The sequence below is a fragment of the Pseudogymnoascus verrucosus genome (genome assembly GCF_001662655.1).
Source record: "Pseudogymnoascus verrucosus strain UAMH 10579 unplaced genomic scaffold scaffold_13, whole genome shotgun sequence".
In the NCBI taxonomy this organism is placed as follows: domain Eukaryota; kingdom Fungi; phylum Ascomycota; class Leotiomycetes; order Thelebolales; family Thelebolaceae; genus Pseudogymnoascus; species Pseudogymnoascus verrucosus.
The window spans coordinates 25539-50749 of NW_017263664.1; the positions used below are offsets into that span (position 1 = coordinate 25539).

Consider the following 25211-nt stretch of genomic DNA (forward strand, 5'->3'; position numbering starts at 1 on the left):
CGAACCAAAAGTCATTTCTCAAAAATCATTAATAAGAAATCTCATAGGCCCAGTTAATCCAAACTATGTCTTTGGGTCTTTCAATTAAATTTTTTATTAACATAAGTAGTTATACTAAGCAACAGTAATCAACACGAAAAAAACCCCTCCTTAGCAATCAATTATGGATCCTACAGAGGTAAACGTCCCAGATGTCAAGGACATGAATATCGATAACATCACCCAAAACACCATCCTCATAAACTCCCAATGCGAAAGCGAGCGAGTCAAATATCTCTTCGAGCGCCTCGTCACGCATCTCCACGACTTTGCCCGCGAGACTAGGCTTAGTACACAAGAATGGAAAGCCGCCCTCGACTTCCTCGTTACCGTCGGGCAGATCAGCAGCGATGACCGACATGTAAATCCTTTTCCCAATCTTCGTTTTCTTTGGCAGAATGCAACCTAACACAGCAACTCAGGAATTCATCCTTCTCTCCGACATCCTCGGCCTCTCTCTCCTCGTTGACGCAATCGACCACCCTAAGCCCCCCTCCAGCACTGAAGGTTCCGTCCTCGGGCCATTCCACAGCCATAAAGCCGAGGTCGTCCCCTCCGGCAGCGACATCTCGTCTGACCCCAAAGGCAGGCCCTGCCTTGTGCTCTGCACCATCAAAGACCCGTCCGGGGCGCCGATCGAGGGCGTCAAAATCGACATCTGGGAGACGGACAGCAGCGGGCACTACGATGTACAGTATGCGGAGCACGATCGCCCCGATGGGCGCTGTGTCATGACGAGCGATGAGGAAGGCAGATTCTGGTTCAACGCGATCGTGCCGGTCAGCTATCCGATTCCGCATGATGGGCCAGTAGGAAAGTTGCTCAAGCTCCTGAAAAGACATCCGTGGAGGCCGGCGCACATGCATTTTATGTTCGAAAAGGAGGGTTGGGATCATTTGATTACGTGAGTCTGGTCCGCTTTCTATCACTCCTTCACGTTGTCGCTGAGAGACGGACGCGAGAATTCTCAATTATAGCGTGGGCTGATCTTCTATATATGTAGGGCATTATATATCCACCCAGACCCCTATCTCACATCGGACGCCGTCTTCGGGGTGAAGGACTCCCTGATCGAAAGTCTTGGAAGTGTCTCCGCGGAGCAGGCAAAGGCGTACGGAGTTCGAGAAGGCACGGCGCTGATATCGCGTGATTTCGTACTGGTGTCGGACGACGAGACGCAGCGGTTGAGGGATAGCAATGCACTAGCGGCGATGGCGGATTTGTTTCCAGGTAAGAAGATCAAGTTGCTTGATCATTTACCTGTGCCTGATCTCGATTGAGCCGTATCATCTTTGTCGGCGTTACGCTCATAAACATCCTATCAAGATAACTCTAAGCAACTGTCCATAATCAATGTGATAACTGCCCATATATCATCCGTAGATCGAGCGCGTTGTCATCCAAATCTACGTAAATCATGAACACTCACCTCGCCACCCCCCATCCACAAACACATCCACGCAAGACATTTCCTCAACGGCCATACTACCCCCCTCTTGACATCTCCCTCACACCCATCCCATAGCGCGTGCTAGCAACCCCGCTTCTCTGCCCGTGGGCGTTCAGCCACGGCGCGTTCAGCCACCCGGTTTCGCGGGGTGCCCGGAAGCATTCAGGCAGCATCCCAGCATTTATTGACGCCGGACGTGCTCCTGACAGGACCGTGCCATATGTCCGGACTCCGACTTTGGAGCTCAATCCCGGCGCTGGCATGGCTGATGCGATAGGTCGTTAATTCCACTCCGCAATGAGTGCGGGGATGGCTGATGGATGCTATATGCTAGGACTAAGCAAAAAAACGCCGTCTAGTTGTGGGGAGGGCGGGCATGCTAGTACCGGAGGAAGTTCACTGTGTAATGATACGGCTATGGTGTACGAGTCTGGGAGTTACGCCATGGAGCAAGAGTGCTCTGCTGCTTGCCTACGGCTTGCTATCTGCGCCTCGTCGCTAATCGCCGCATGGCTCTGTGGCGGAGAAGTATGGGCGATGTACCACTGTTGAATATGTTTAGAGACACCATCGCTGTTACCGCGGGATGCAAGCCTTTTTTATCAGAGCCTCCTTTCTTTTAACGGACTTGTACGACACGACGACAATAATTGCACTATAGCCTATACATTATTTGTATCGCGTATTTCTTACTCAAATCAACCATGGTACTTGTGATAGGTGGCGGCATCGCAAGTACTCACACCCTAGAGGAGAGTGAGGGATAAGGGAATGTAACAGCGAGCGAATGTCTCCCTTCAGCCCATAAATTCCGGATTATAAGTCTGATTATAAATCTCTGTCATTTTGTTGAGATGATTAATAAAATTTCCAATTATACACATGCTCTGAATCTCTAACAAATAAAGACACTTTCTGTTTGGTGGCTATTATCCACCATTAAATCCGCTCACACTATATGTCAAGTCTCGGGAAAAGATGTAAATTCAACAACCTAAGTAGCCTCATCAATAATACACTCAAATATTCCTCTAACTCGTCTTAAAGTGTGGTTGCCCAGCCCAAGCCCGCAGCTCCTTTCCATATCGTTGCAGGATTAATATGATGATGAATCCCGCAGCGCAGATACCGGCTTGAGTGCCGAAAGATTTCCTGGTGCCTTGTTCGTTGGCCCAGGTGACCTTTTTTACAATTAGTTTTTGGAACTGAAAGCGAGAATTCGCGTCATACGTACCTGGAAGTATGAAATAATAAAGCCACCCGCAGTACGTGCAAAGTTGACCCATGATGCGACTTCTCCCGAGGCCTGGAAAGAGATGTTAGCGCCTGAAAAGGAATTGTAGGAATGGTTTGCCGTCTCACCTCGGGATACGAGTCTAGGTTGTAAGCATTGACACCGACAGTGGCGATCATAACGCCAAAAACATACAGTCCCCATCCAACAGAGGTCACCATATAGTGATATTTCTCTTCCAAGCAAAATCCGAGAAGGACCAAACCCGCAATAATGAATGGCGTGCTAACCCAGATAACATTGAGGCGAGCCTCGGGCTCAAAAATACCATGGTTGCGTTTCATCGACAGGCGAGCGACGAAATCATGAAGCCAATGCCCGGCCAATTCCCCGAGAAGAGCGGCGACAACGGGAGTGAAGTAAAAAAAACCTGTGGTGATCAGCAATGCAGACGGAAGGAACCCAAGACTGCGCTTACCAATCTGCTTAGGTCCAAAGCTGTACAATGGAGTCAAGAAGATTGAGAGCGTGGTGTTAATTCCGACAACCCAGGCAAATGTAAGCATGTAGTAAACGACGGTCAAAAATACCGGCAGCTTGCTGATGGCAATGAAAGGTCGTAGGAGAGCTTGGGTGATGGTGTTGCGATGCCTACGACCCTTCCATTGAGCGATGCCGAGCATGCGGCTGACGTGAGAGCCGCGCGCCGGTTGCGCGTCTATAGGAATTCGGCGATCGTAGTATGTTTCGTCCGCGAATATCATGATCAAAATGAGGCAGAGGCCAGTCATTATAGTATAAAGACCGAATGCCCATTGCCATTTGACGGTATCAATTATGAACGCTGTGAACATGGGTCCGAAGTAAGGCGAGAGAATGATGAATGCGGACCAGATGTTGATTTTTCGGGCGTGCTCATGGAAGAAGTACATGTCCTTAATGAACATGAGCCCACCACCTTGCGCTACTGTTGAGAAGAAGCCATTGAGGATACGAGCGGCCATGAAGGAAGGAAAGGTCGTTGCTGCTGCACACCAGGCTGCAGTTCCTACAGCCAAGGCGATAAAGTAGAAGAGAACCGGATATCTTCCAAAGTATGCAGAGAGAGCAACTGCTACCACGCCACCAGCGCCGAGCATGAACACGTTGCCTACTTGAGAGTGGTTGATCTCGTCTGGAGTCATACCCCAGGCTCTGAGCATACCGTTAGGATCAGCATGTGGACAAGTAACTGTCAAAACAGGATGGCAATTGCTTACGCAGCTTGCGGCAAGAGAGTGACAGCACCAACGGCAGATCCAAAATCTGGCAGGAAAGCTACACAAAGTCAGTACCGTGAACTAAAACCTCACTAGCGAATACTGGTCATACCAGTACAAGATATCACAAAGAGAATAACGTTCTTCTTTGTCTGACTCCAGTTTAATGGATCATTGGGGTCATCGCTAGGTTGGGGGACGAGGGTTGTACGGCCATCAGAGCTGGTTTTGAGATGCCCGGTGTCAACGTGGCCGAGCTCAGGGTTGAGAACGTAGCCCTCAAGCTCACCGAGCTTATCTAGGTCGACGACAGTTTCAACATGGTTGGTCAATTTCTCATCTACACTATGACCAAAGTCCTTTCCGTTGTAGGACATAGCGGTGATATGGGATCGTCTCTCGTTTCTAGAAATTGGATGCGCTGCGTCGATGAAGGACGAGGGGGGAAATTGGACAAGATTAAAGCACAGATGCTTAAAGGGAAAAGGGGAAGAATGTTGATGACTTTCTGGGGTTTCCTCAGATGCGTTTGGAAGAATGAGTCGAAGAGCGAGGAGGAATGGATCTCATATTTTAGAGATCCGGAAGGCATGGGGCCCCACACTACACTTCTGATAGTTAATGCGGGGGACCCGGCTAGCTTGAGATATTTACGTAGCTTGTCTCGAAGCACATGGTTACCCCGCAAGTGTGGAGGAGAAGTGCGCACTAATTGACGCTGCAGGCTATATCATAGTTTATCAAATGAGAATTACATGTAAGTTAGTGGGTTAATAATAATCGATCCGTGTAAGAGTATTGTAGGAAGGTCCGTTAACGGATTCGATGTATCTCTTTGCTCCAACGCCTCCTTTCCTTGCATTTAGGTCACCTGTCGTGTAAAGTAAGTTTGTACGTATACCAAAGTAGAATGAATTCTAAATCAATTGTGCCGCTGTGTGTCGAAGTTGCTTGCATAGCATGGTTCGAGAGCGTGCCCGTATAGAGTTTATTAGTCATCTGTTTGATCTGGGTACTTACATCATTACCTAGAGTTGTGCCTGTCTGTCCGGAAGGCATCCATTGTCTAACTGTTGCGGGGATCACTACCGGCAGCGCTAGACACCCCTGCCGGCCGATTGAAGCCCCGTCTCCAAAATCGTCAAAACTCGCAGCCACTAGCCAACCGGACAAATGAGCCACAAAATGCGAAAGATGGAGACGCCGAAGAGGTAACCACGGAGTACGAATGCATAGGAAAGGCTTGACTAGAAGGACTGATGGCTGGGCCGGGATCGCAACGGTGTAAACTGCCGATTGACGGAGGAGACAGCGTCGAGAAGGAAGGCCTGACCGCAACATCTACCTGCACATCCGGAAAGAGCATATACACGACGGGCCATGGGTCATCGACCCCTCAGTTTCCCGGATGTCTGCTTTGCAACTTTCCGGGGAACTGTGGGGGTCTCAAATTCACAGGTCAGCCATGACAAAGCGCGTCGCGCATAGGAGCTGTTAAAGATCTCGCCAACAACTAATCTTATTTATTTTTTGACGAATCAACCTTCCTTTTGCTGGCCTTGCTGTTCTCATATTGTAACCCTTCTATTAAACTCTGCAAAATCCTACAATGCCAGTCTTCACTGAGACATCAAGCTCATGGCGCGATCTTCGCATTTTGCCATCCTTTGCACCTCCCCTTCCTCGGCTGACCCCGCCGTTAGTAAGAAATGTAGTCGAGGAAGCAGAAAGATACGAAGTTGTTGTGATCGGAGTAAGTCAAAAGCTGACGATGTGTCGTGGCAGCTGGACTGACGCAACCAACCCCTAGGCAGGACCAGCAGGCCTATTTCTCACTACTTTACTCGCCCGTTATGGACTGTCTGACGAGTCTATGATCTGCTTCGATTCCAAACCTGGAACCTTGAAAGCTGGTCAAGCTGATGGTCTCCAACCGCGCACACTCGAGGTCTTTCAAAGTCTCAATCTCGCAACCGAAATATTAACAGAGAGCTGTCATATGACAGAGGTAGCTTTCTGGAACCCCAAAAGCAATTCAGCCGACGCTCCGACAAATGGATCCAACGGTGCCAAAGCAACCGAATCTGGCAGTAGAGGCATTGAGCGGACCTCGTTTGTACCAGACGTTGTGGTTGATGCAAGATTCAAGCATGAAATAACCATTCACCAAGGGCGCATTGAGCGGATATTGGATGAGAACCTTCACCGATACTCGAAACGGGGAATTATTCGCTCTACCGACTTCGAGCATTTTGAAATTGACGCAGCTTCTGATCCAGAGTACCCCGTCAAGATCACGCTTAGTTCCCCGATAGATGGAGCAAATAAAGGTTCCAACGCAGCGGGCCGGACTGTCCGATCCAAGTATCTGGTGGGAGCAGATGGTGCACATTCGCGCGTCCGTAAATGCATGGGCTTGAAACTTGAAGGGGAGACAACAGACCATATTTGGGGAGTATTAGACTTCGTCTGCGACACAGACTTCCCCGACGTTCGAAAACGTTGCGCGATCCATTCTGATGCAGGATCCATTATGATCATCCCGCGGGAAAGAATAGCCACTGGCGAGTATCTCACTCGGCTTTATGTACAAATCAAGGAACAGATACCGACAGACGTCAATGAGAATGTGGAAGCCGAAGAAGCTCACAGGGCCAGCGCGAAACAACGTCGTTCTGCTATAACCTATCAGTCTATTCTGTCGCAGGCCGAGAAAGTCATGTACCCATACAAGATTGGCGTGAAGGCTGGTACTGAACCAGATTGGTTTGCTGCGTACCAAATTGGTCAGCGAATGACACCAGAATTTACCATGAAAGATGCCGAGGGTATTGAGCGGGTATTCATTGTCGGTGATGGTAAGCTGCAGTTGCCATAAATCTACATCATACCCATTCGGCTAATAATTTGCAAGCTTGCCACACACACAGTCCAAAAGCTGGCCAAGGCATGAATGTCTCTATGATGGACTCCTACAATCTGTCATGGAAGCTCGTACACAGCATCAACGGGCTCTCACCAAAGACGGTGAATCAGTCCGATCCAGTTCTCTCCACATTTGGCGAAGAACGCTTGACTACAGCCAGACATCTCATTGATTTTGACACCAAGTTTTCCTCTATGTTCTCTGGCCAGATTTCTGAAGTGGGGGAGGCTACAGTGGCTGGAGGCCTGACACACGATGACTTTCTTAAGATATTCCTGGATGGAAGTGGCTTCACAAGTGGCTGCGGTATTGAGTACCAAGAAAGCCGACTGGTGAGGAGCCCCTGCATGACTGAGGCGGGGAAAACTTTGATAGCAGGCACAGATTTCCTAGGAGGCACATTGAAGGCTGGAAGACGAGTCAACGACAGCATAGTGACGAGATTTGCGGATGCAAATCCCCGGCATCTCCAAGATGGTGAGTGCAAATATATCAATTCCATTATGTTTCCTTTCATAGCAACTAACGAAACGCTAGAACTTTCATCGATCGGACGATACCGCATCCTTGTCTTCACAGCGCGAGACCTCGCATGTACTGGAAGCTCATCAGCAGATTGCCTCGTTCAATTATGCGACTCCATCATGCATCAATACCCTGCAGGAGTATTAGAGCTTCTCATCCTGTATCCTCCGCGCGAGAATCGATTCGAATGGGTTGACCTTCCCAAGTGCGTGAAACGAGATGCAGAAATGAGAACTTTTGGTGCCAATGAGGAGGTGTATAACAAGTACGGCGTAGACACGACAAGGGGAGCCGTAGTTGTGGTTAGGCCAGATGGCTATGTGGGAACTATATGCGCAATCGAGGATGGTGAGGGGCTTACGAGTTACCTGGATGACTGTCTTGTGCGCGTGGAAAAGACAAATGCGAGTGCATAAGGGAACAAAGCGCATGACTGTATCACTGATTAGTTAGCATTGCGATTGGATAGGCGAATAATACATATTTTTCGATTAACTCAGCATTGACGTGAAAGCTGTCGGTTTGTATTAACAGCCTGGCTCCGCAGCGGTTTCCAACACAAATTGTGTAGGGAATTCAATGGTATCCCACCAGCTGGCGGTCCGCCAGCTAGACTGACGAAATTCCCAGGGGTTTTGGGTAGGCCCCTAGAACTCCTGAAATAATACGTAGGCCCATTAGATCGTATAGTAATCTAATTGATTCGTTTTATATACTCTACGGTGCTATATACCGTGACCGTTGTAGAGCCGCCGATCCGACTGCCGAAGTGTGAATTACTAGTCACAGGAGTACACTGGTCATATGCTCACGTGACCTCAGCGGGGCGACTGAAATTTTGCGTGCTCTGTCAGTGCTTACAATTGGCGTTTCGCTGTGACCTGCTACCTCCACAGTTCAGTCCCACCCGTTCAAGCATGACAATTTCCTCATTAATCGTTTCATCAAGGGTTAAAACTCGCCTGTTCATTAACCTACTAATCATACTTTAGCTATCCTTTTGCTATCGATGCCTATCACTCACCAGCGAAACGACTTCATGTGACGTGCCACCCTATCAGAATCTACGACACTGCCCTGCATCTGGCTCCTGAGCACAATGGAGACCACCTCTGCCTGTAATAATCACTCGTTTCTTTGCCATTTCTCAGCAGTTCATCAGGCTGACGGGTTAAATAGCTCCTCCGCAGAATCGTAGGTCCCAGGCACGTGTGCCGCAAGCATGCCAAATGTGCAAAATAAAAAAAACAAAGGCACGCTCAACCGGTCTATATGATGCGAATCCCTTCATGAATCAAGATTGTGGGCTGATCAGCTCATTACGTATAGTGTGGTCAGACTGTACCCTGTAAAAACTGTGAATGTATGCAGAGAGTTCTTTACAGCTTCTACGCCGGCTCAGCGACCACGGTAAGGTCGTCGGGTCGTGTATTCGCATTCGAAATTCTCTTTTGTTAAGATTTCAAGTGTTGTGCTAAGAGATGCGTAGCCCATGGCTGGACTTGTATCTACGAGAAGAAGAATCGAGGCAGTCTATCAGCGCATGGTACGAAGCGAAGCCAGGGTCAGAAGGCCGCGCTTGCAACGGACTCAGAAACTCCAGATCTAGCAGTTTTACAAGAAGTATCAGGAGCTCCAAGAGCCCAGAGTCTTTTATCTAAATCAGCAACCTTCAGCACTGCAGAATCGGGAGAAAGTATATTCTATGAAGACAACACGCCACCTGTATCGTATACCTCACTCCGAGACAGAGAAAAAGAGCGAGACGGTAAGGCACTCTCAAGTTTAGGGGGTTAGTCTGCGCTGTGGTGGGGGATGTCGTGACGAATCTAACTCTAGTGTAGAAGATCTTGAAACTGTCTCCGGCGAAAATTCGCAAGAGAGCGAGCCTTTACGCGATGTCAATCAGCACACGACGGGTAGAGAATACTATGGGCGCTCGTCAAACTTCGCCCTTCTCGGACAACTGTTTGCCCATGCGCGCTCAAAGTTGTCTGCCAGTAGGAATTCCGTGCCGTGTCAACAGTCAGAATTGTTAGCAACTGCGGCTACCTCAGAAGGACCTATCCGTAACTCTGGACTCGATCCCCATCGTCCGGCAGGAGAGAGTCAGACGACCAACAAAAGTCCACTGGGAGCTGATAGGTTGTCTATCGTCAACCTACTCTACGATGATGAAACATCTGTCAGTGAACCAAATTCAAAGCTCCTCGTTGCTACGCATAAAGCAAACGTTCGACCAGACACTGCTGCTTATGTACACAGTCACCCCCAAAATAGAGATACAGATTCAAATGAATTCGCAACTACGGATGATTTTCACACTGCCAGGTTGGCAAACAAGACAGAACGAGTCGCCCCTGTTCACCCTTACAGGAGAGGGACTTTCCCAACTAATCAAGCAAGCGATAATTACGGACGAAGTCGTACCGAGTTGGCAATAGAGAAGGAATACTTGAGAATCTTCTTCACCAATTTGTATTATATTCATCCTTTTCTTTCTCAAACGCAGTTTGAGGCACGTTGCGAAACAACGATCTGGTCACGATGGCCTTTGACGGAAATAGCCCGAGGCGACTTACATTTCGTCGCACTCTACAACGTTATTCTGGCTGTTGGTTCACTCATAGGAAGTCAGGACACATTTATGGGCCATAGGAAGCAGCTAGATCATGATCTCGGTGCTAGTCATAGTGATATGTCAACCGCTACCTCGTCTATCCAGCTTTCGAGGATCTTTCTGGATAGATCAAAAAGGTTACTTGGGGATTGCTTTGAAGTCTGCTCTTTAGAAAGCGCCCAAACACTGATGTTAATGGTAAGTCATCACTTAGAGCTCAGCTATCTCGAACGAGAAGTTACTGATTCGAGTTTCGCTGTGGCAGTCACTGTATTGGCAGAATGCCTTGAAGCCTCATGCTTGTTATATGTATAGTGGGATGGCTGTACGTACGGCTCTTGCCATAGGATTACCGGATGCATCGATGCCTCAATCGGTTGAATGGCGAAACTCCGCGAGAAAAACTTGGTGGTGAGTTAATTATGATCCTAACAACATTGTCCGAATGCCAAACCTCCCTGCGTCAAGCAGTACTGACAAGTTTACCTCTCGTGTAGGGCAATCTATTCTCAAGAAGTGTAAGGTTATGCCGTGTGTGTAATGGGGGGTTTTTTTTTCACAGCTGACAAGTATGTTCAAAGTGATATGTGTTGTTCCTCTGGACGAATGAGCAGTCTGTTGGATCCATCAAGCTATGATATTTCCTTCCCTGAGATCAGTGTATGCTATTCCAATTCAGCTCTATCTGAATATCGCATAAACTGACCATGTGGGCGAGTTTAAGGGCACATCAAACTCCGCTAAAACCGACACTGAAGCAAACCACGTCGCCATCATTCCAGAAATGGTTAAATTTGCAGCGCTTCTGTTAAGAGCATCGAAAGAGATATATCATGAGGCAAAGCATCTATCCATGCTAGAAAAATCGAAGATTGCGTTTGACCTGGATTCATGCTTTACAGAATGGAGAAACAACCTTCCTTCATGGCTCGGTCCTGGTTCGAATGCTCTAAAAGAGCCTGAATGGGTTGGCAAACAAAAGCTTGTCTTAGAACTCCGTAAGCCCCTCATCTATGCACAGTAAATGGTAGTAAATTAACGTATCTCGCAGGATATCAAAATGCCAAAATACTGCTGCATCGGCCATTCGTAGCTGCATCTGACGTTCAACAGTCCCTTGGCTTCGGCGCCAACGTCGAAGCCTGCCTCACCGCCGCCCGTCGCACAATCAGCCTTCTCTATGAGTCCTACCTCCACCGCCACTACTTCCGTTCGTGGCGCTACAACACCACCTACACGATCTACGCCGCCACAATCATCCTATACCTGATCCTGCTCGACTACAGTGTCGTCTCCACTGAAGACCTGCTCGCTGACGTCCAGAAATCCCTCGACATCCTAGCCTCTATGGACGAGGCACGCGTTGCACGCCGCTGCTTCGACCTCATCCAGGAACTGCTGGAATTTACACAGAGCCACGTTCGGCAGCGCCAGCGGCTTGAGCGCCAGGATACCCGTCATGCGCAATATCCGCTTTCCATGCAGGATCCTGTGCCTAGATTTGAGATGGACAGAAGTGTAGAGGCGAATCAGGGGTTCTTAAGTCCCGCGCAATCGAATATGGATGGTGCTACTTGGGCGATGAATCCTTCGATGAGCGGGATATGGGCGAGCATGATGGATCCCATAGCTCTGGAGGGCTTTGTAGTCGGCGACGAACCGATTGAGGGGATGGTGTATGATAACTCTTGGTTTGGGGCGATGTGATGTGATGCAATAGGCAATTGGAGCAAGGCAGAGAGTACTAGTCGTTCCTTTCCCGTTCGCTGTCGGCCAAGTGACACAAATAAGTAGTCTGATTTATGATCTACTGGAAACCTAGCTTTGGAAAATTGAATCAAATTTCCGAGTTCACACGGAGGCATTCCCCTTTGGTACGCACCCACCCTGCCTGATAATATTATCAACGAGTCCCTAGCAGTTATATATCGTCTCTGACCTTCCTCACCAGCAATCGAAACAACCAGCGTGCTCCCCTCGACTCCCACAACTCCAACTGTTACGAGGCACTGCGACTACAATCGTCTGATTTTATTGCTCAAGAACTCACCCATCACGCAGCGGTTTCTCATTTTCAGAGGCGAATCCGTCTTTGCGCAAAGTTCACTACTTATAGGTACTTGAGTGGGAACCGGATAGCGGCCCCTCATTGTCATCCTTTGATGAAAGAAGTTCGATAAATGTAGTAGTATCATGCGATACAATAGAATCGCAAGCATGGCAACAAGTTTGTTGGTAGCGCCCTATGTGTGTGTAGGTTTAGCAAAGTCATACGAATGCATAACAATAAGTTATTATAGATATAGGCCGTCTCGGTGCAGCGGTGGCTTTGTGACTATCCAATTGTTGCCGATGACGTTGTGATGCCGGAATGACGGATCACTTTGTTTCGGAAGGTCTGGGTGGAATTGCCATTGCTGCGGAGTGGTAGCGAATGCCTTCCGGGCGGGGTTCAGTGTTGGAGTAGCTGCCTTCCGGCCGGAAGGGGCCGGTCCCGGCATCTTGGAAATCTTCCCGGCCAATGCATAGGGTTACTCTGTAAACTCTGGTAGAAGATCACAAGACTAACCAGTCTTCATTTGTTAGAAGCACGATTTATCTTCTTTTATCTTCTTCTAGTTTCTTCTTTTCTTTTCTTCTTTTCTTCTTTTCCTTTATCCTTATTTTGAAATGAGAATAGTCTCCTCGGCATCATGAGTGTCATGCAAAACTTCACCTACAATGCCTCCCCTGTCCGGGTTGTCTTTGGTAGCGGTACTGTCAAGCAGCTCTCTGCGGAAATCTCCCGTCAGAAGCTGACTGCACCTCTGCTTGTCTCGACTCCAGGACAAGTCAATGAAGCAGAAACCTTGAAGACAAATCTTGATGGCAAGATCGCCGGCATCTTCACTGAGGCGACGATGCACACGCCGACAAACGTCACCGACAAGGCGGTTGAATTTGCAAAGTCCGTAAAGGCAGACGCTGTTGTGTCGATCGGAGGTGGAAGTACAATCGGACTTGGAAAGGCTATCAGTATTCGTACTGGTTTGCCTCATATCTGTATACCGACAACGTATGCTGGGTCAGAAATGACTCCGATTTTGGGCGAGACGGCAGATGGACAGAAGAAGACTAGGAACGATCCTAAAATTCTCCCAGGCACTGTCATCTACGATGTCGACTTCACCATGACTCTGCCGGTAGCACTGAGTGCCACGAGTGGTGTGAATGCAATTGCGCACTCAGGTAAGCTCCTGTAGTGCCTGTCCATGTATAGTCTTGCTAACAGATTTTAGTGGAAGCGCTTTATGCTCAGAATACCAACCCCATTATCAACCTTCTTGCCCTTGAGGGCATTAAGGCTCTCGCGGAGTCCCTCCCCATTATCGCAAAGTTGCCCTCGGATGTTGCTGCCCGCACAACAGCCCAATATGGAGCTTGGCTCTGTGGCATGTGTCTCGGATCAGTTGGAATGGCCCTCCACCATAAAATCTGCCACACCATTGGAGGATCATTTAATATGCCCCATGCGGAAACCCACACGATCATGCTGCCTCACGTTCTAGCATATAATTCCCCAATGATCCCCGACGTAATGAAAAAGCTAGCCGACGTGTTCCCCGAGAGCAACGGCGATGCCGTCCATGGTCTCAACGTTCTCCTAACAAAGCTCGAGGTCAAACGGGGACTGAAAGACTTCGGATTTAAGGAGGAAGATATTGACAAGGCTGCAGATATTGCGGTTAGCCACCCTTATTACAATCCACGACCAGTTGAGAGACATTCAGTCCGAGAACTTATTCGAAGGGCGTGGGCTGGAGAGGAAGCTAAAGCAGATCTATAAAACTGAATGACGAGGGAAGCAGACCAAACTTGGCATTTGTACCTGACGTATCACGCTATAGCGGAGATCTAGAGCAGGCGGCATGGGCCTATAAGGATATCAACGCAGTTGCAAAAATAACGAAGCCCGACTGCCGTTGTGGTAGCCGCTATCGAAGGGCTTAAGCGCTCTCACGTTGTCTCCTTTACTTACATAATCGCGGAACTACTAAATAATGGCCACCTGCCCCATGCTTAGCTTTGTTCTACAACTTGGCTGCATTATTTGGCCCCCTACTGTCATCCGCATCCTAAACATAAACTGTGCATCCGGTGGTCCCCCTATAAATTATCACCTACCCTTAGGTCAAATTCCTACTCTTAACGCAGATCCTAACTAAGTAATTAAGCCTAAGTTATGTTAGTTAGAGATCGCCAAAACTTTGCCAGTCCGCAGCACGCCAGTGGCTGGTCCCCGATGCTGCTATGTGCATGGTGTTTTGCGAAAATAGCCCGTCAAAGTCGGAATCGGTGCTGTCTGTAGATCAATCTTCTGCAATGATTCGGCTTTGCCTATCCTCTAATGTTGGTGTTGACGGGGCCATGTTAATTGAGTAACAGATCTAAACGATGGGTGAAGGAGCAATTTCTAGACTGATACAGAAGTTGGAGGGATATTGCTCTTTATAAGTAGGAGACCGCCTTCTTATATGCTCCTCCATACATCATAACTTGCGTTTCCAGTTACATAATCTACGCCAGCCGTCTTGTGGCAGTGCTCCGACCTAGCCATATCTACAGGGCCGATGATATGCGGAGCTATCTTAGCCTTGTCATCTAGTAAGAGTACTTAATTATTATCTTAAGAAATCTAGCTTTACCATTTTTAATGAGATACGAGCGGTTCAAGGGTGTGGAGTCTCTACCTCATACACTTCGACAGCGCTAAGATCGAGAATAACGGCAGTACAAACTCCTTTCCAACTAAACATAAAAGGGGCTAGGAAGCATCTAATGACAGCTAAAGTAATTTCAAGCCGCTAGTCTTGGGAGGGCTTTTCCAGCTACGCCACCACCCGCTCGTTGTTATAAGAACATCGCTTCTACTCTTCAGCCTACCTCACTTCTAACTTCCCTTAATAACAACATCCTATTTCTAGGACCTTCTTGACAATGTTAGCTACTAATTCTTACTTAGTAAAACATAGCGACAGTGCACGTTTTCAGGTGAAGAAGGATTGAAATATGATTGACCCTAGAGGTAAGTGATACCACATTACGGCGTCGTGTCTTGCTAATAGAGGAACAGACTGTCTAGTAATAGTCTACGGCGCTATCCCCTCGAAGCCTACTAATTAACTCCCTCATAAGAAGCCACGGAAGGGAAAGAGGAGTTAGAAAATCGCTCAATACTACTCTTAGGGCAGTGCTTCCCGATCCGTCCTAGAAGACGAGGATTCGATCGTAGTAGTCCTTAGTATAATGCACTTAGAGATAAGAACTGGCTCCACAGACTCATGGATGCAAATGTCACGCAGCTACTAGAGCAGTCCCGACACTCTTTCTCCATTTCTACCGTAGATGTTAAAGAAGCCACCGTGAGTAATAAATAAGCGTAGGGAAAGGATAAGCGTGCTAGTAAGATTACCCTAATAATATATATTTCTATCTAAACTCTAGGAGATGTTCTACTTAGAATACGCCTTACTTAACCCTCTTAGAGTAGCTATATACATGTCGGCGATTCTGCATTGGGAAATTAGGGGGTCTGTGATAGGGAAAGCGCCGCTATAGCGCCCTCGCTGTTCGAACGAATAGTACCCGCCCATGCTAAGGTGACGTCGAATATAAATCTAATGCTGTTTCCACCTCAACTTACCCTAACTGCTCTCGAACAACTGCCCCCAGTTCTCGCTCATCGAGCAGAGGCCTCGCAGCCTACAACCTTATCTTGCTCGTTCTTCGTAGGCCTAGCCTCTAAGACCCGCATTTCCTACGAGTGCATCCATCTGGTTGACCCATGTGTTTCACAATGTAGTGGCAGCTTTGATAGCTCATTATTCGAGCTAAGCCCTGCATTAGGCGAGAGAACCCCAGTTACCTGCTACCTTATAATAAGAACTTAGTTAATATATCTAACCCTCTCGGATATATCTTCTTCTTGATTAACTGTTTCCTTCTCACCACCTTCCGAACTGGTGTCAATTTTCGTTGGCTCGGTCTCTGGTCGGCCAAGAGACTTATCTGTAACGACTCTATTGTCATCCCAGTCCGAGCCTTGCCATTGCGCAGCAACCGGCCCTTTGAAATTCTTGCGTGCATGGACGAGATACCAGGCTCCGCTGATAGCGGCGAACCCGGCAAACACGACGCTAGCGTAGTTCATGGATGATGCGGTAACGGGGATGGAGACGGGCATGCTGAAGATGATCACTGAGAAGAAGATCCATGCCACGCTAATGCCGTTCACAATGTAACCCGCGCGTTTGAGAGGGAAGAGCGAGTGTTTGACAGCTTCCCGGCCACGAAGAAGGTTGACAAGGATAGGGGTGCAGTAGGAGGCGTTCAGGCAGATGGTGGCCACTCCAGTAAACGAGTTGAATGCTGCAGAGGAGCCAAAATACAGACAACCAAGGGCGCAGTCAACAAACGCGGAAAGAAGCAAGGCTGATAGCGGGACGTTGAGTGTCTTGTTGACCTTTTTCCACAGCTTGTATCCAGGAATTGCGCCGTCTCTAGCAAAAGCGTATGTGCATCGAGAGGAAGCAGTCAAGGCGCCAACTCCGGCAAAGAAGAGGATCCCCAGAATCAGCAGTAGCAAGCAGAAGCCAGCAGTCTTTGAACCTGTGGCCCTTGTTAAAATAAGACCGATAGGCTGCCCATTGGCCACATCGAGGAGCAGTTTCACGTCTGGTAGTACGAAGAGGATGGGAATCAGATATACAACGCCAGTAAGGCCGGCTGCAGCAACTGAGAGGATGATGGCTTTCGGAACTTCGCGCTCTGGGTTCTGGACTTCTTCACACATGGAGGCAACCATGCCATATCCTGTTAGGACGTAGGCGCCTGCAGTTCGTTAGCGTCACTATCCATAATGGCAGTTGTACGATATAAGAGGAGCATCCCGTACCTTGCAAAAGCCCAACAAAAAAGGACCAGCCCGCTGGCCAGCCACTAGCAGATGGATCGTAGTGGGTAAAGACCGTTTTCGCGGACCTCTTATGATCACACATGGAAAGCAGTGTAACCAATAAAATGAGGATGCTAATGCCCGTCCAGTAGATGCATACTTTGTTGATCTGGTCAAGATAGCGCGACCCAAAGGCATTGACAAGCGTGCAGATAAGCATGACAGCCCAGAAGCAAAGCACTGTCTGCCACTGATTAGGCGTAAACTCCTCATCCCAAATTGATATCGCGCTCAATATCAATTGCGCACCAGAGAAGTTGATAGAGAGTGTAACAGTCCAGTTGCCAACAAGGGTGAGCCAGCCAGCAATGAAGCTCACAACAGGTGCCCAGTGAGGAGTGCTGAGCATGGCAGACCAATAGTAGGTACCGCCCGCAGTTGGGTAGACGGCACATATCTCAGCAAGCGACGCAGCAATGCAGAGGGAAATAAGGGAGACGACGACCCAGCCCCAGAGAACGGCAACAAACTGGCCATTAGTCAAGGTGATGTACATTGTAGTAGACAGACCAAAGGGAACAGCCATGATGGCAAAGGACAGGCCGAGAATGCTCAACATGCTGAGGCTGCGAGGGAGCTCGGACTTGTAGCCCATCTGGCTGAGAGAGTTTTTGCCATCGCGCGTCGTCTCCATGGTGTTGTCGTGTGCCGTTGCGTCGATGGGTTTGGAGCTGATTCAAGAACTATGTTGGGGTAGTTTAGGAGGTGGTAGCAAGTTGTTGATGGATGAGAGACCGAGAAACGAATAGTCACGGCCTTGCATCTCGTAAGCCAACAAGGAGGGAATGGGAATGGAAATGGAAATAGAAATGGAACTGGAAATGGGAACGGATTGGGAACGGATACTTATACTTATAGTGGAGTAATTGCATGTATCTACGTCAGTTGCTGGCGATAGGAGTATGTGTATCGGCCCGTGCTCGATCCACGATGCTGCTTTATCTTATCTAATACTTTGTACTACACATTTGCTCCAATTACAGCGTCGCTTTTAGCTATCAAGTAATCTCCCATGTAACTATATACCATTCTAGCTAACGGGGGGTATAGTTAGTATTAGGAGCGTTAATTAAGTTAAGGTGTTGCTTATATACTTCAACTTTTAAATGCGCCTATAAGCTTTCAATTGGATTTAAATCAAGACTATAAGGTAGCCAATTAATAACATCAATTCTATGCTCATGTAGCCATGCGTTTATAATTCGACATAATGGATCTCCTTGTAATCGTCGGAACCAACTGTTCGCTCCGCTCAAGTATTCGAGCTCGTGTTTCAACACTTAATTCAAGACCCCTAGGCATTGTTGAAGGTGTTCACAAAACAAACGATACGGCCGCGACAACTAAAGCAGCATTCATTTACTTCGTCTGAGCACAGGCCCGTACACATACTTTTGTCGCCCGTACTGTATCTTGGTGTACGCCGTACGAGGTAAGGGGTATAGGGGTGTAGAGTATGGGGTACGGGATGCGGGGTCCGGGGTGCGGGGTAAGAAGTACAAAGTACAAAGTACTCGTTACAAAGTAATAGGTGGTGTTATGTAGCACCGTCGAAACCCCCCAGAGTCCCAACGCACCGGTTGCCAATCAATCCACTACTACGAAACCAGCAGGTGCCACTGTTTGGGATTATAATATGACAGGGATTGCGGTGCGCGCTCGCTGCTATTCTGCATATGGTCTGGTGTCGAGCGCGGCAAGAGTTGCAATTGGCTCAAGCCAGCCACTAATGGGGCCCCTTAGCCCCTCGTAAAACGGGAACGAGCGTGGTATCGAGGGCGTGGGTGTCCACCTTTGATAGAGAAGCCTCCATACTGTAGATCTCATAAATCAGTAACCCCGCTTGCCCATGCTGTATCGCAAGCGCTTGGGATTATGTAAGATTCTCTGACCATCGGACAGACGCTATCGCCATCCATGCCCTTGAGTCAGTCAACTCCACACCATCACTCTCCAACAAGCCTACCTCCCCCGCATTCGAATCCACCACACGCTTGGATCTCTTGTTCTTCGGCCCCCGTCTCCTTCGGCGGTTGCCGATGGCCCAACTGCATTTTTGTCTCTTTGTCTGACTTTAGATGCCGTGGTTTGTCGCAAGGATTATGACCTAGACTCACCGGACGATACTCTAGTTCCAGCATACCTTGTGAAAGAGGTCTGCGAGCATTCGACTCTACCCATCAGCACAACATGGCCCTCATCCGCCGAAGCAGAACCGGCTGTTTCACCTGCCGCAGCCGTAAAAAGAAATGCAATGAGGCGAGGCCCATCTGCAGCGGCTGTCGGCGCAATGATCTTGAATGTCGCTGGCCTGCACCACTGTCTTCTGCGAAGCGTCCCAAGGAGGGCCACATTAAACCGACTACCGCCGCCTTCCAGCCTGGGCCTTCCAAGACGCTTACCGCCTCTGCGTCTGGAGCTGTCATTCTTCGCCCACGGCCGGCGAGCTTTAGCCACTTCGTGCCCTCCCCTAAAGAGAACGGGATAGCAGCAGTAGCAACAGGAGAGGCAGCTCCAGCTACCCCTTATACACAGCGTGGTTATTCATTCTCGGCTCTGCGCCCGACAGATCACTTCTTTGATATTGCCGATCCTATGCCGATATTGGATACCATAATAGTCGAAGCAAATGGCGCCGAAAGCTACTCGCGCTTTTCGACCGCCACGGATACCCAAGAGGTTGCCCCATCATCCCCAGCGCCCTCGAAATATTATTCAGAGCTGTCTCCATCCTCGACGTCCCAGGGTTCGTCATCCTCGCCATCCTCGTCATCCTCACCACCACCAACCGTCGTCATTCCACCCAACGGTGTCGTCGGAAGCGGAGTCAGCGCCATCACAAATCTCGACGACAGTCCTTTTGATCCCAGCCCCGATCATACACACTCGCTACAGGACTTGCAACTCTGTTTGACTAAACCCTTGTCTTTATTTCCGAATCATGGCGAACATTCCCCAGACCTCCTCGGCTTCTATCTCGACCGTACTGCTAACTGCATGGGTAACGGCTCGACCGACTCCAACCCCTTCATCACCAAACTCATCCCTCTCGCCTTTTCACACTCACTGCTTCTGCAGCTGATAATGGCCCAGAGCGCCGTCCACAGACAAATGTCCAAGGACCGACACCCTAGTGACGAGGTGGCTATAAGGTCCTACAGTGACTCGCTTCGCTATTTCAGAACCGTAGTTGACGGATATGTCTCCGGGAGGGAGGAAAATGCACTTGTCCTTACTGTCGGCAGCCTCATTCTTTCGCTCACAGAGGTACGTTGTCTGAATCCATCCACATGCCCCAATTTACGTCTTTGACAATCACTACCCAGGTGGCCAGAGGAGACAGTCATGGAAGCACGTTCGACCATATTAGCGCCGCAAAATCTCTACTTCCTAGGCTTCTTACTTCGCCTAGACGGGATCTGAGCGACGATCTTAGGGGATTCCTCGTTGAATACTATACGCATATGTCGTCACTGAGTATGATCTCCATGGGCGCCCACCACACCGCACAGCCCCTTCCCGACCCCGACATGGAGCGCCTGGCTACTGGTCTTATTGAAAAACACTACATCGGCCAGCTCTGCGGTTGCTGGTTGGAGTTGCTTGTGTTGATCCCCAAGATATTTATCCTTGGGCAGAAGAAGATGGCATCCAAGTCGGATGGCCAGCCTTACTGTCTTTCACCAGATGACATCACCAACTATGGCTTTCTCCAGTCACAGATACTCGCCTTTTCCCCGCATCCATCTGCAAACCTAGATACGACACTTGCAGGCTTAGTATTTAAACAGGCCGTCCTCTTGTATCTATGGACCATCTTAGCCAGCCCTCACCATAAAAGTGACAACAACGCCATGCTGTATAACCTTATTCAGAGCGCTGTCGCGGAAGCCTTGTGTCTCCTTGGTCAAATCCGAGATTCAAGCCGTATCAATACCAGTCTCTGCTGGCCGCTCGTAGTCATTGGTTGCTGCCTTTCGGACCCGGATGCACAACAGGTTTTACGATGTCGCCTACAAATAATGCTCGACACTATTGCTCTTGGCAATATGCGAGAAACACTTTCAGTACTAGAGCATGTTTGGGCACAGCCACTAGAGGACAGGAACCCTTGGGCACTTTGCAAAACGATGCAGGAGCATCAGATTTTGATATCATTCGCGTAACATACTAGAACAGCTACCCTCCCAAACCACTGGCAAAGAAACAAAACGCCATGTGCTAGCTTAACTCTGAAGACCTTCTAGTCAAACCCTAAGCACTACCTAAGTTCTTGGGCCCCTGCGTTGCTGGTCCTTCCGGGGTTACGTATGCCTTTGTCAAGCCTCCGTCTACCACAAAGTCGGTAGCATTGACGAAGCTGCTCTCGTCGCTGGCTAGGAAGACTACGGCATAGGCCTGCTCAATCGCCTCGCCAAATCGACCACTCGGGAAATGAACTTCCCGTCGAAGCCTCTTGGCTTGATCGTCTCCAAGCCAATCCTGCAACAGAGGTGTGCTGCCGTAATGTCAGCTCGATGCGTCAGATGAAAGAGGTAAAAGGCAGCGGTGCTTACTTGAGGGGTGCAGGACAGAGCGAGTTGAAGCGATACCCTGCGAACGAGTTATCAGATTAGAAAGGACAGGAGAGGAGCGAGCGGATTGTGATACTTACCCTCCCTAGCATGCACAATGGCCAGCTCGCGTGTCAAGGCTAAAACAGCTCCCTTGCTAGCTGTATACGCAAGTTGAGGTGTCGCCGCTCCCACGAGAGCCACCATGCTAGCCGTGTTGATAATGCTGCCCTTTTTCTTGCCGTGTTTCCGCAGCGAGCGGACAGCATGTTTGGACCCGTACCAGACACCCTTGACGTTGATGTTCTGGGTCAAGTCCCATATAGCATCGGAGCACTCGTCGGCATCTCCATCCTTGGGGTGCATGATGCCGGCATTGTTGAATATGACGTCCAGTCCGCCCCAGGAGTCAAGGTGCGCTACGGCAGCTTCGACTTCACTCTCCTTGGACACGTCGACCACTCGGGCTTCAAGCTTACCGGAGCGGTCGGGGACGATCTCCTTGACTTTCAGCAGGGCCCTTTCCAGTGCCGGTTGGGCGACGTCGGTTAAGAGGACGGAAGCTCCCTCTTTGCTCATCTGGATGGCTGTCTCGAGTCCAATGCCACTGGAACAAGACCGTTAGAAGACCATGCGACTAGTTAATTTTTTTGTTGACGTGGACTGTTGAAATGGGACATACCCGGCGGCGCCGGTTACAATGGCGTTTTTCCCAGCAAGCCTACCAGCCGTGGTTGCGATATCTCTGTCAAGTGTAACTGTCATGTTTGATAAGGTACAGGATCACTAGAAAGTGAGGGAGAATGATAGAGAAGAAATATGCAGAGTAGTAGTAGGACTGATGCAGTTATTGCAAGGGAACAAGTCCATCCACGTCCTGGCTTTATATGTAGTGAGCGCGGCATCAGGGCGCGCTTTTGACAAAACAACGTCCCATTCCTCCACGCTGTCTTGCCCACGACTCTATTGAATCACTGTAACTGTAGGACGATGAGGTAATCTAGACGCCTATGCACTTACACACTGCGGCTTAGAAAGGTTGCCGCGATAGCGTCGTGTAGCGCGGTTTCAGTTCGATTCCAGTTGGGGCGTGGCAACTCGCCCGCGGTGCGCGATGGGCATCAAATATGCGCCACATGGACTTGTAGCGGACCTCCTCACTTCTGAGGTTTCTAGTTGATCGACATCGTGGTTATCTGCGCTTTGGGTGTTATTAGTTTGGATGTTGCCTAAGTACTTAGGGCTCCAGGAGATGTAGACCGCGGTGCTACAACTCCATGTAGCGCGCACAGCTGAGGTCCGTTGCGCAAAGCGATCCACATACTATGCTCCAACTACAGTGAAATTAGAACCACACACTGCGGCTGGAACGGTTGCCGCGTTGCTGTGATGGCGTCGTGTAGCGCGGTTCCAATTCAACTCTAGTTAGATCATGGCAACTCCCCGCGGTGCGCGATGGACTTAGGCGTGAGCGCCACAAGTAGTTGATGCGGGGCTCCTCACATTCTGGGTTTTCTAGTCGACGCCACTGTCGTAGCAGCTTACACGCTATCTTGTTTCCAAGAAGTCACGGTCAACGCGTCCAGCCGCTGCATGGAGAGTCTTTACAGATCAAAGTACCAAGTATGAAGCCAATATACATTTTGTTCCTACAATATTCTATCTAGCATTGGATGTTTCTGATGTGATGACTCTTCATATTGACAAAGGCATCAAATGCGCGCGGTCCTAGCGTGCTGCCGAGACCCGAGTCCTTCCAACCAATCCAAGTAAGGTCCTAGTAGCACTCGTGTCAGTATTTAGAAGAAGCATGTTAAGCGATCGATACACTGGTACGACACAGAGCGGGCTGGCTGCTTACCGGGTTAGGACAGTCGGCACGGTTAACGAAAACTGTTCCAGCTTCCACTTCATTCCCAAGCTCCCTTCCGCGTGCAACGTCTTGAGTCCAGACGCTCGCCGTAAGTCCGTAGTTACTGTCGTTCATGAGGTCTACAGCCTCTTCATCACTCTGGACCTTCATCACTGGGATAATTGGACCGAATGTCTCCTTCTTCATGACTTCCATGTCGTGAGTGACGTTGACCAGGATTTTGGGTGCGACGTAGCTGCCCGTCTGAGGCAGGGACATGAATGAGGTGTTGGTTGGAGTAGCATCGACAGCTCCTTTTAGGAGAGCATCCTCAACTTGGGCCAGGATGGCCTTGACGGCTGCGTGAGAAATGACGGGACCCACGGTCGTGGACTTGTCTGCGGGGTCACCAAGTATGTAGCTGTGTTACTTCAGTCAGCATGAGGTAGGTATATTGCACAGTAGGAAGATAAACATACCCCTTAAGTTCACGTTGGAGCTCTCGCACAAACTCGTCGTGGACATCAGCATGCACATACACCCTCTCCACAGCGCAGCAGCTCTGTCCAGAGTTAAACACCGCGGCGTCCACGATATTTGATGCTGTCCACTTCAAGTCGGAGTCGGCGCGCACATAGGCGGGATCGTTTCCGCCGAGTTCAAGGTTCAGGGGGACGATACGATTTGCCGTTGCTTGCCGGAGCTCCAGTCCACCGACCGTAGAGCCCGTGAAGGAAATCTGCTTGATTTCCGGTAGTCGAACAACCTGTTTCAGCGTCTCAAGGCTACCAGAGTGAAGAACTTGGAGAACGTCAGGTGGGAGACCAGCTGTATTGAAGGCCTCTTGGAAGGCGTCTGCCACGAGCGGTGTTTGTGGAGAGGGCTTTAGAATCACTGAGTTGCCAGCCAGCAGGGCAGGGATTAGTGTGTTTACTGTGATGATCCAGGGATACTGCGAGATGATGTTGGTGAATTCTATGCTTAGACTTTGGTCTGGGGTACTTACATTCCACGCCGAAACGATTAGGACAGGTCCAACGGCCTCTTTACTAATCCACCTCTGGAATCCATCTTCTTGACGGCCAGGCAAGTCCTCTAGCGCTTCAGATGCGATATCGAGAAGATACTCAGCACGCTTGCGCATTGTGTCAATTTCGACGTTGGCAAAAGTGATCGGTCTGCCCATCTGTTGGGATAGCTCTTGGGAGAGCCTTTCTTGCTGGGTGGCAACATAGTCCAACGCCTTGACGACTATGGATTTGCGCTGATCAAGGGAAGTTTTCTGGTAAGTCTTGAAAGCCGCCCGGGCACGGCCGGCCACTAACCGGGCTTGCTCAACGGTGGTGCCATCGTGTTCGAAGATGAGGTGGCCGGTCGAGGGCGATACAGTCCGGATCTTGTCTGACATGATTTGCGGAATATCACGTTGCCGTGAAACTTGAATTTGTAGATTATAAGAGAGAGGTGTTATAGTGTTGTTATGAGTTCGTTTACGGCGCACTATGAAAGGGTGGTGGAGAGGTGTGGGAGGTACTTATACTTGACGTCGGCATCCAGGCTCAGTTGCGCGGCTCGATGTGACACGTGGATCTCTCAAATATCATGTAGTTTATGCACTCCTTTCGAGACTGTCTGCCTCTTTCCCGATTTGTCCAGGTTATCCAATAGACCGTACTGGCGGTTCACTTGTCAAACTATATTTTCGGTTACGAGGTTTGGGTCTGCAGATTACGAAGCGGAATATACTGGCTTTCACAAT

General features: G+C 49.3%; 9 protein-coding genes across 9 annotated transcripts; 5 read left to right on the forward strand and 4 right to left on the reverse strand.

Moving 5' to 3' along the window:
• The first annotated feature begins 4 nt into the window (after window positions 1–4).
• On the forward strand, window positions 5–1441 carry VE01_03682 (uncharacterized protein). Its single transcript, XM_018273167.2, has 3 exons — window positions 5–400; window positions 462–943; window positions 1043–1441. The coding sequence occupies exons 1-3, from the start codon at window positions 164–166 to the stop codon at window positions 1317–1319; spliced, it is 996 nt and encodes a 331-aa protein (XP_018131790.1). The 5' UTR covers window positions 5–163; the 3' UTR covers window positions 1320–1441.
• Window positions 1442–2492: 1051 nt separating this feature from the next.
• On the reverse strand, window positions 2493–4462 carry VE01_03683 (uncharacterized protein). Its single transcript, XM_018273168.2, has 6 exons — window positions 4095–4462; window positions 3983–4040; window positions 3202–3917; window positions 2852–3153; window positions 2724–2795; window positions 2493–2670 (listed from the first exon to the last, which is right to left on the reverse strand). The coding sequence occupies exons 1-6, from the start codon at window positions 4357–4359 to the stop codon at window positions 2521–2523; spliced, it is 1563 nt and encodes a 520-aa protein (XP_018131791.1). The 5' UTR covers window positions 4360–4462; the 3' UTR covers window positions 2493–2520.
• Window positions 4463–5521: 1059 nt separating this feature from the next.
• On the forward strand, window positions 5522–6904 carry VE01_03684 (uncharacterized protein). Its single transcript, XM_059463558.1, has 2 exons — window positions 5522–5735; window positions 5793–6904. The coding sequence occupies exons 1-2, from the start codon at window positions 5592–5594 to the stop codon at window positions 6858–6860; spliced, it is 1212 nt and encodes a 403-aa protein (XP_059319821.1). The 5' UTR covers window positions 5522–5591; the 3' UTR covers window positions 6861–6904.
• A 1410-nt stretch (window positions 6905–8314) lies between these two features.
• VE01_10765 (uncharacterized protein) lies at window positions 8315–12329 on the forward strand. The gene is made up of 11 exons (XM_059464217.1): window positions 8315–8551; window positions 8613–8686; window positions 8763–8796; window positions 8923–9225; window positions 9278–10251; window positions 10319–10464; window positions 10551–10571; window positions 10635–10713; window positions 10778–11051; window positions 11105–11927; window positions 12005–12329. Exons 1-10 carry the CDS (start codon window positions 8533–8535, stop codon window positions 11758–11760), a joined length of 2580 nt encoding a protein of 859 aa, XP_059320200.1. The 5' UTR covers window positions 8315–8532; the 3' UTR covers window positions 11761–11927; window positions 12005–12329.
• A 281-nt stretch (window positions 12330–12610) lies between these two features.
• Window positions 12611–14194, forward strand: VE01_03685 (uncharacterized protein). The gene is made up of 2 exons (XM_018273170.2): window positions 12611–13281; window positions 13332–14194. The coding sequence occupies exons 1-2, from the start codon at window positions 12747–12749 to the stop codon at window positions 13877–13879; spliced, it is 1083 nt and encodes a 360-aa protein (XP_018131789.1). The 5' UTR covers window positions 12611–12746; the 3' UTR covers window positions 13880–14194.
• Window positions 14195–15504: 1310 nt separating this feature from the next.
• On the reverse strand, window positions 15505–17882 carry VE01_03686 (uncharacterized protein). The gene is made up of 2 exons (XM_018273171.2): window positions 16988–17882; window positions 15505–16923 (listed from the first exon to the last, which is right to left on the reverse strand). Exons 1-2 carry the CDS (start codon window positions 17679–17681, stop codon window positions 15980–15982), a joined length of 1638 nt encoding a protein of 545 aa, XP_018131786.1. The 5' UTR covers window positions 17682–17882; the 3' UTR covers window positions 15505–15979.
• Window positions 17883–18942: 1060 nt separating this feature from the next.
• On the forward strand, window positions 18943–22557 carry VE01_03687 (uncharacterized protein). The gene is made up of 2 exons (XM_018273172.2): window positions 18943–20314; window positions 20374–22557. The coding sequence occupies exons 1-2, from the start codon at window positions 19238–19240 to the stop codon at window positions 21211–21213; spliced, it is 1917 nt and encodes a 638-aa protein (XP_018131787.1). The 5' UTR covers window positions 18943–19237; the 3' UTR covers window positions 21214–22557.
• On the reverse strand, window positions 21198–23102 carry VE01_03688 (uncharacterized protein). Its single transcript, XM_018273173.2, has 4 exons — window positions 22283–23102; window positions 21702–22207; window positions 21604–21640; window positions 21198–21545 (listed from the first exon to the last, which is right to left on the reverse strand). Exons 1-4 carry the CDS (start codon window positions 22363–22365, stop codon window positions 21302–21304), a joined length of 870 nt encoding a protein of 289 aa, XP_018131784.1. The 5' UTR covers window positions 22366–23102; the 3' UTR covers window positions 21198–21301.
• Window positions 23103–23245: 143 nt separating this feature from the next.
• VE01_03689 (uncharacterized protein) lies at window positions 23246–25144 on the reverse strand. The gene is made up of 4 exons (XM_059463559.1): window positions 24459–25144; window positions 23932–24404; window positions 23462–23873; window positions 23246–23377 (listed from the first exon to the last, which is right to left on the reverse strand). Exons 1-4 carry the CDS (start codon window positions 24858–24860, stop codon window positions 23264–23266), a joined length of 1401 nt encoding a protein of 466 aa, XP_059319820.1. The 5' UTR covers window positions 24861–25144; the 3' UTR covers window positions 23246–23263.
• Window positions 25145–25211: the final 67 nt, after the last annotated feature.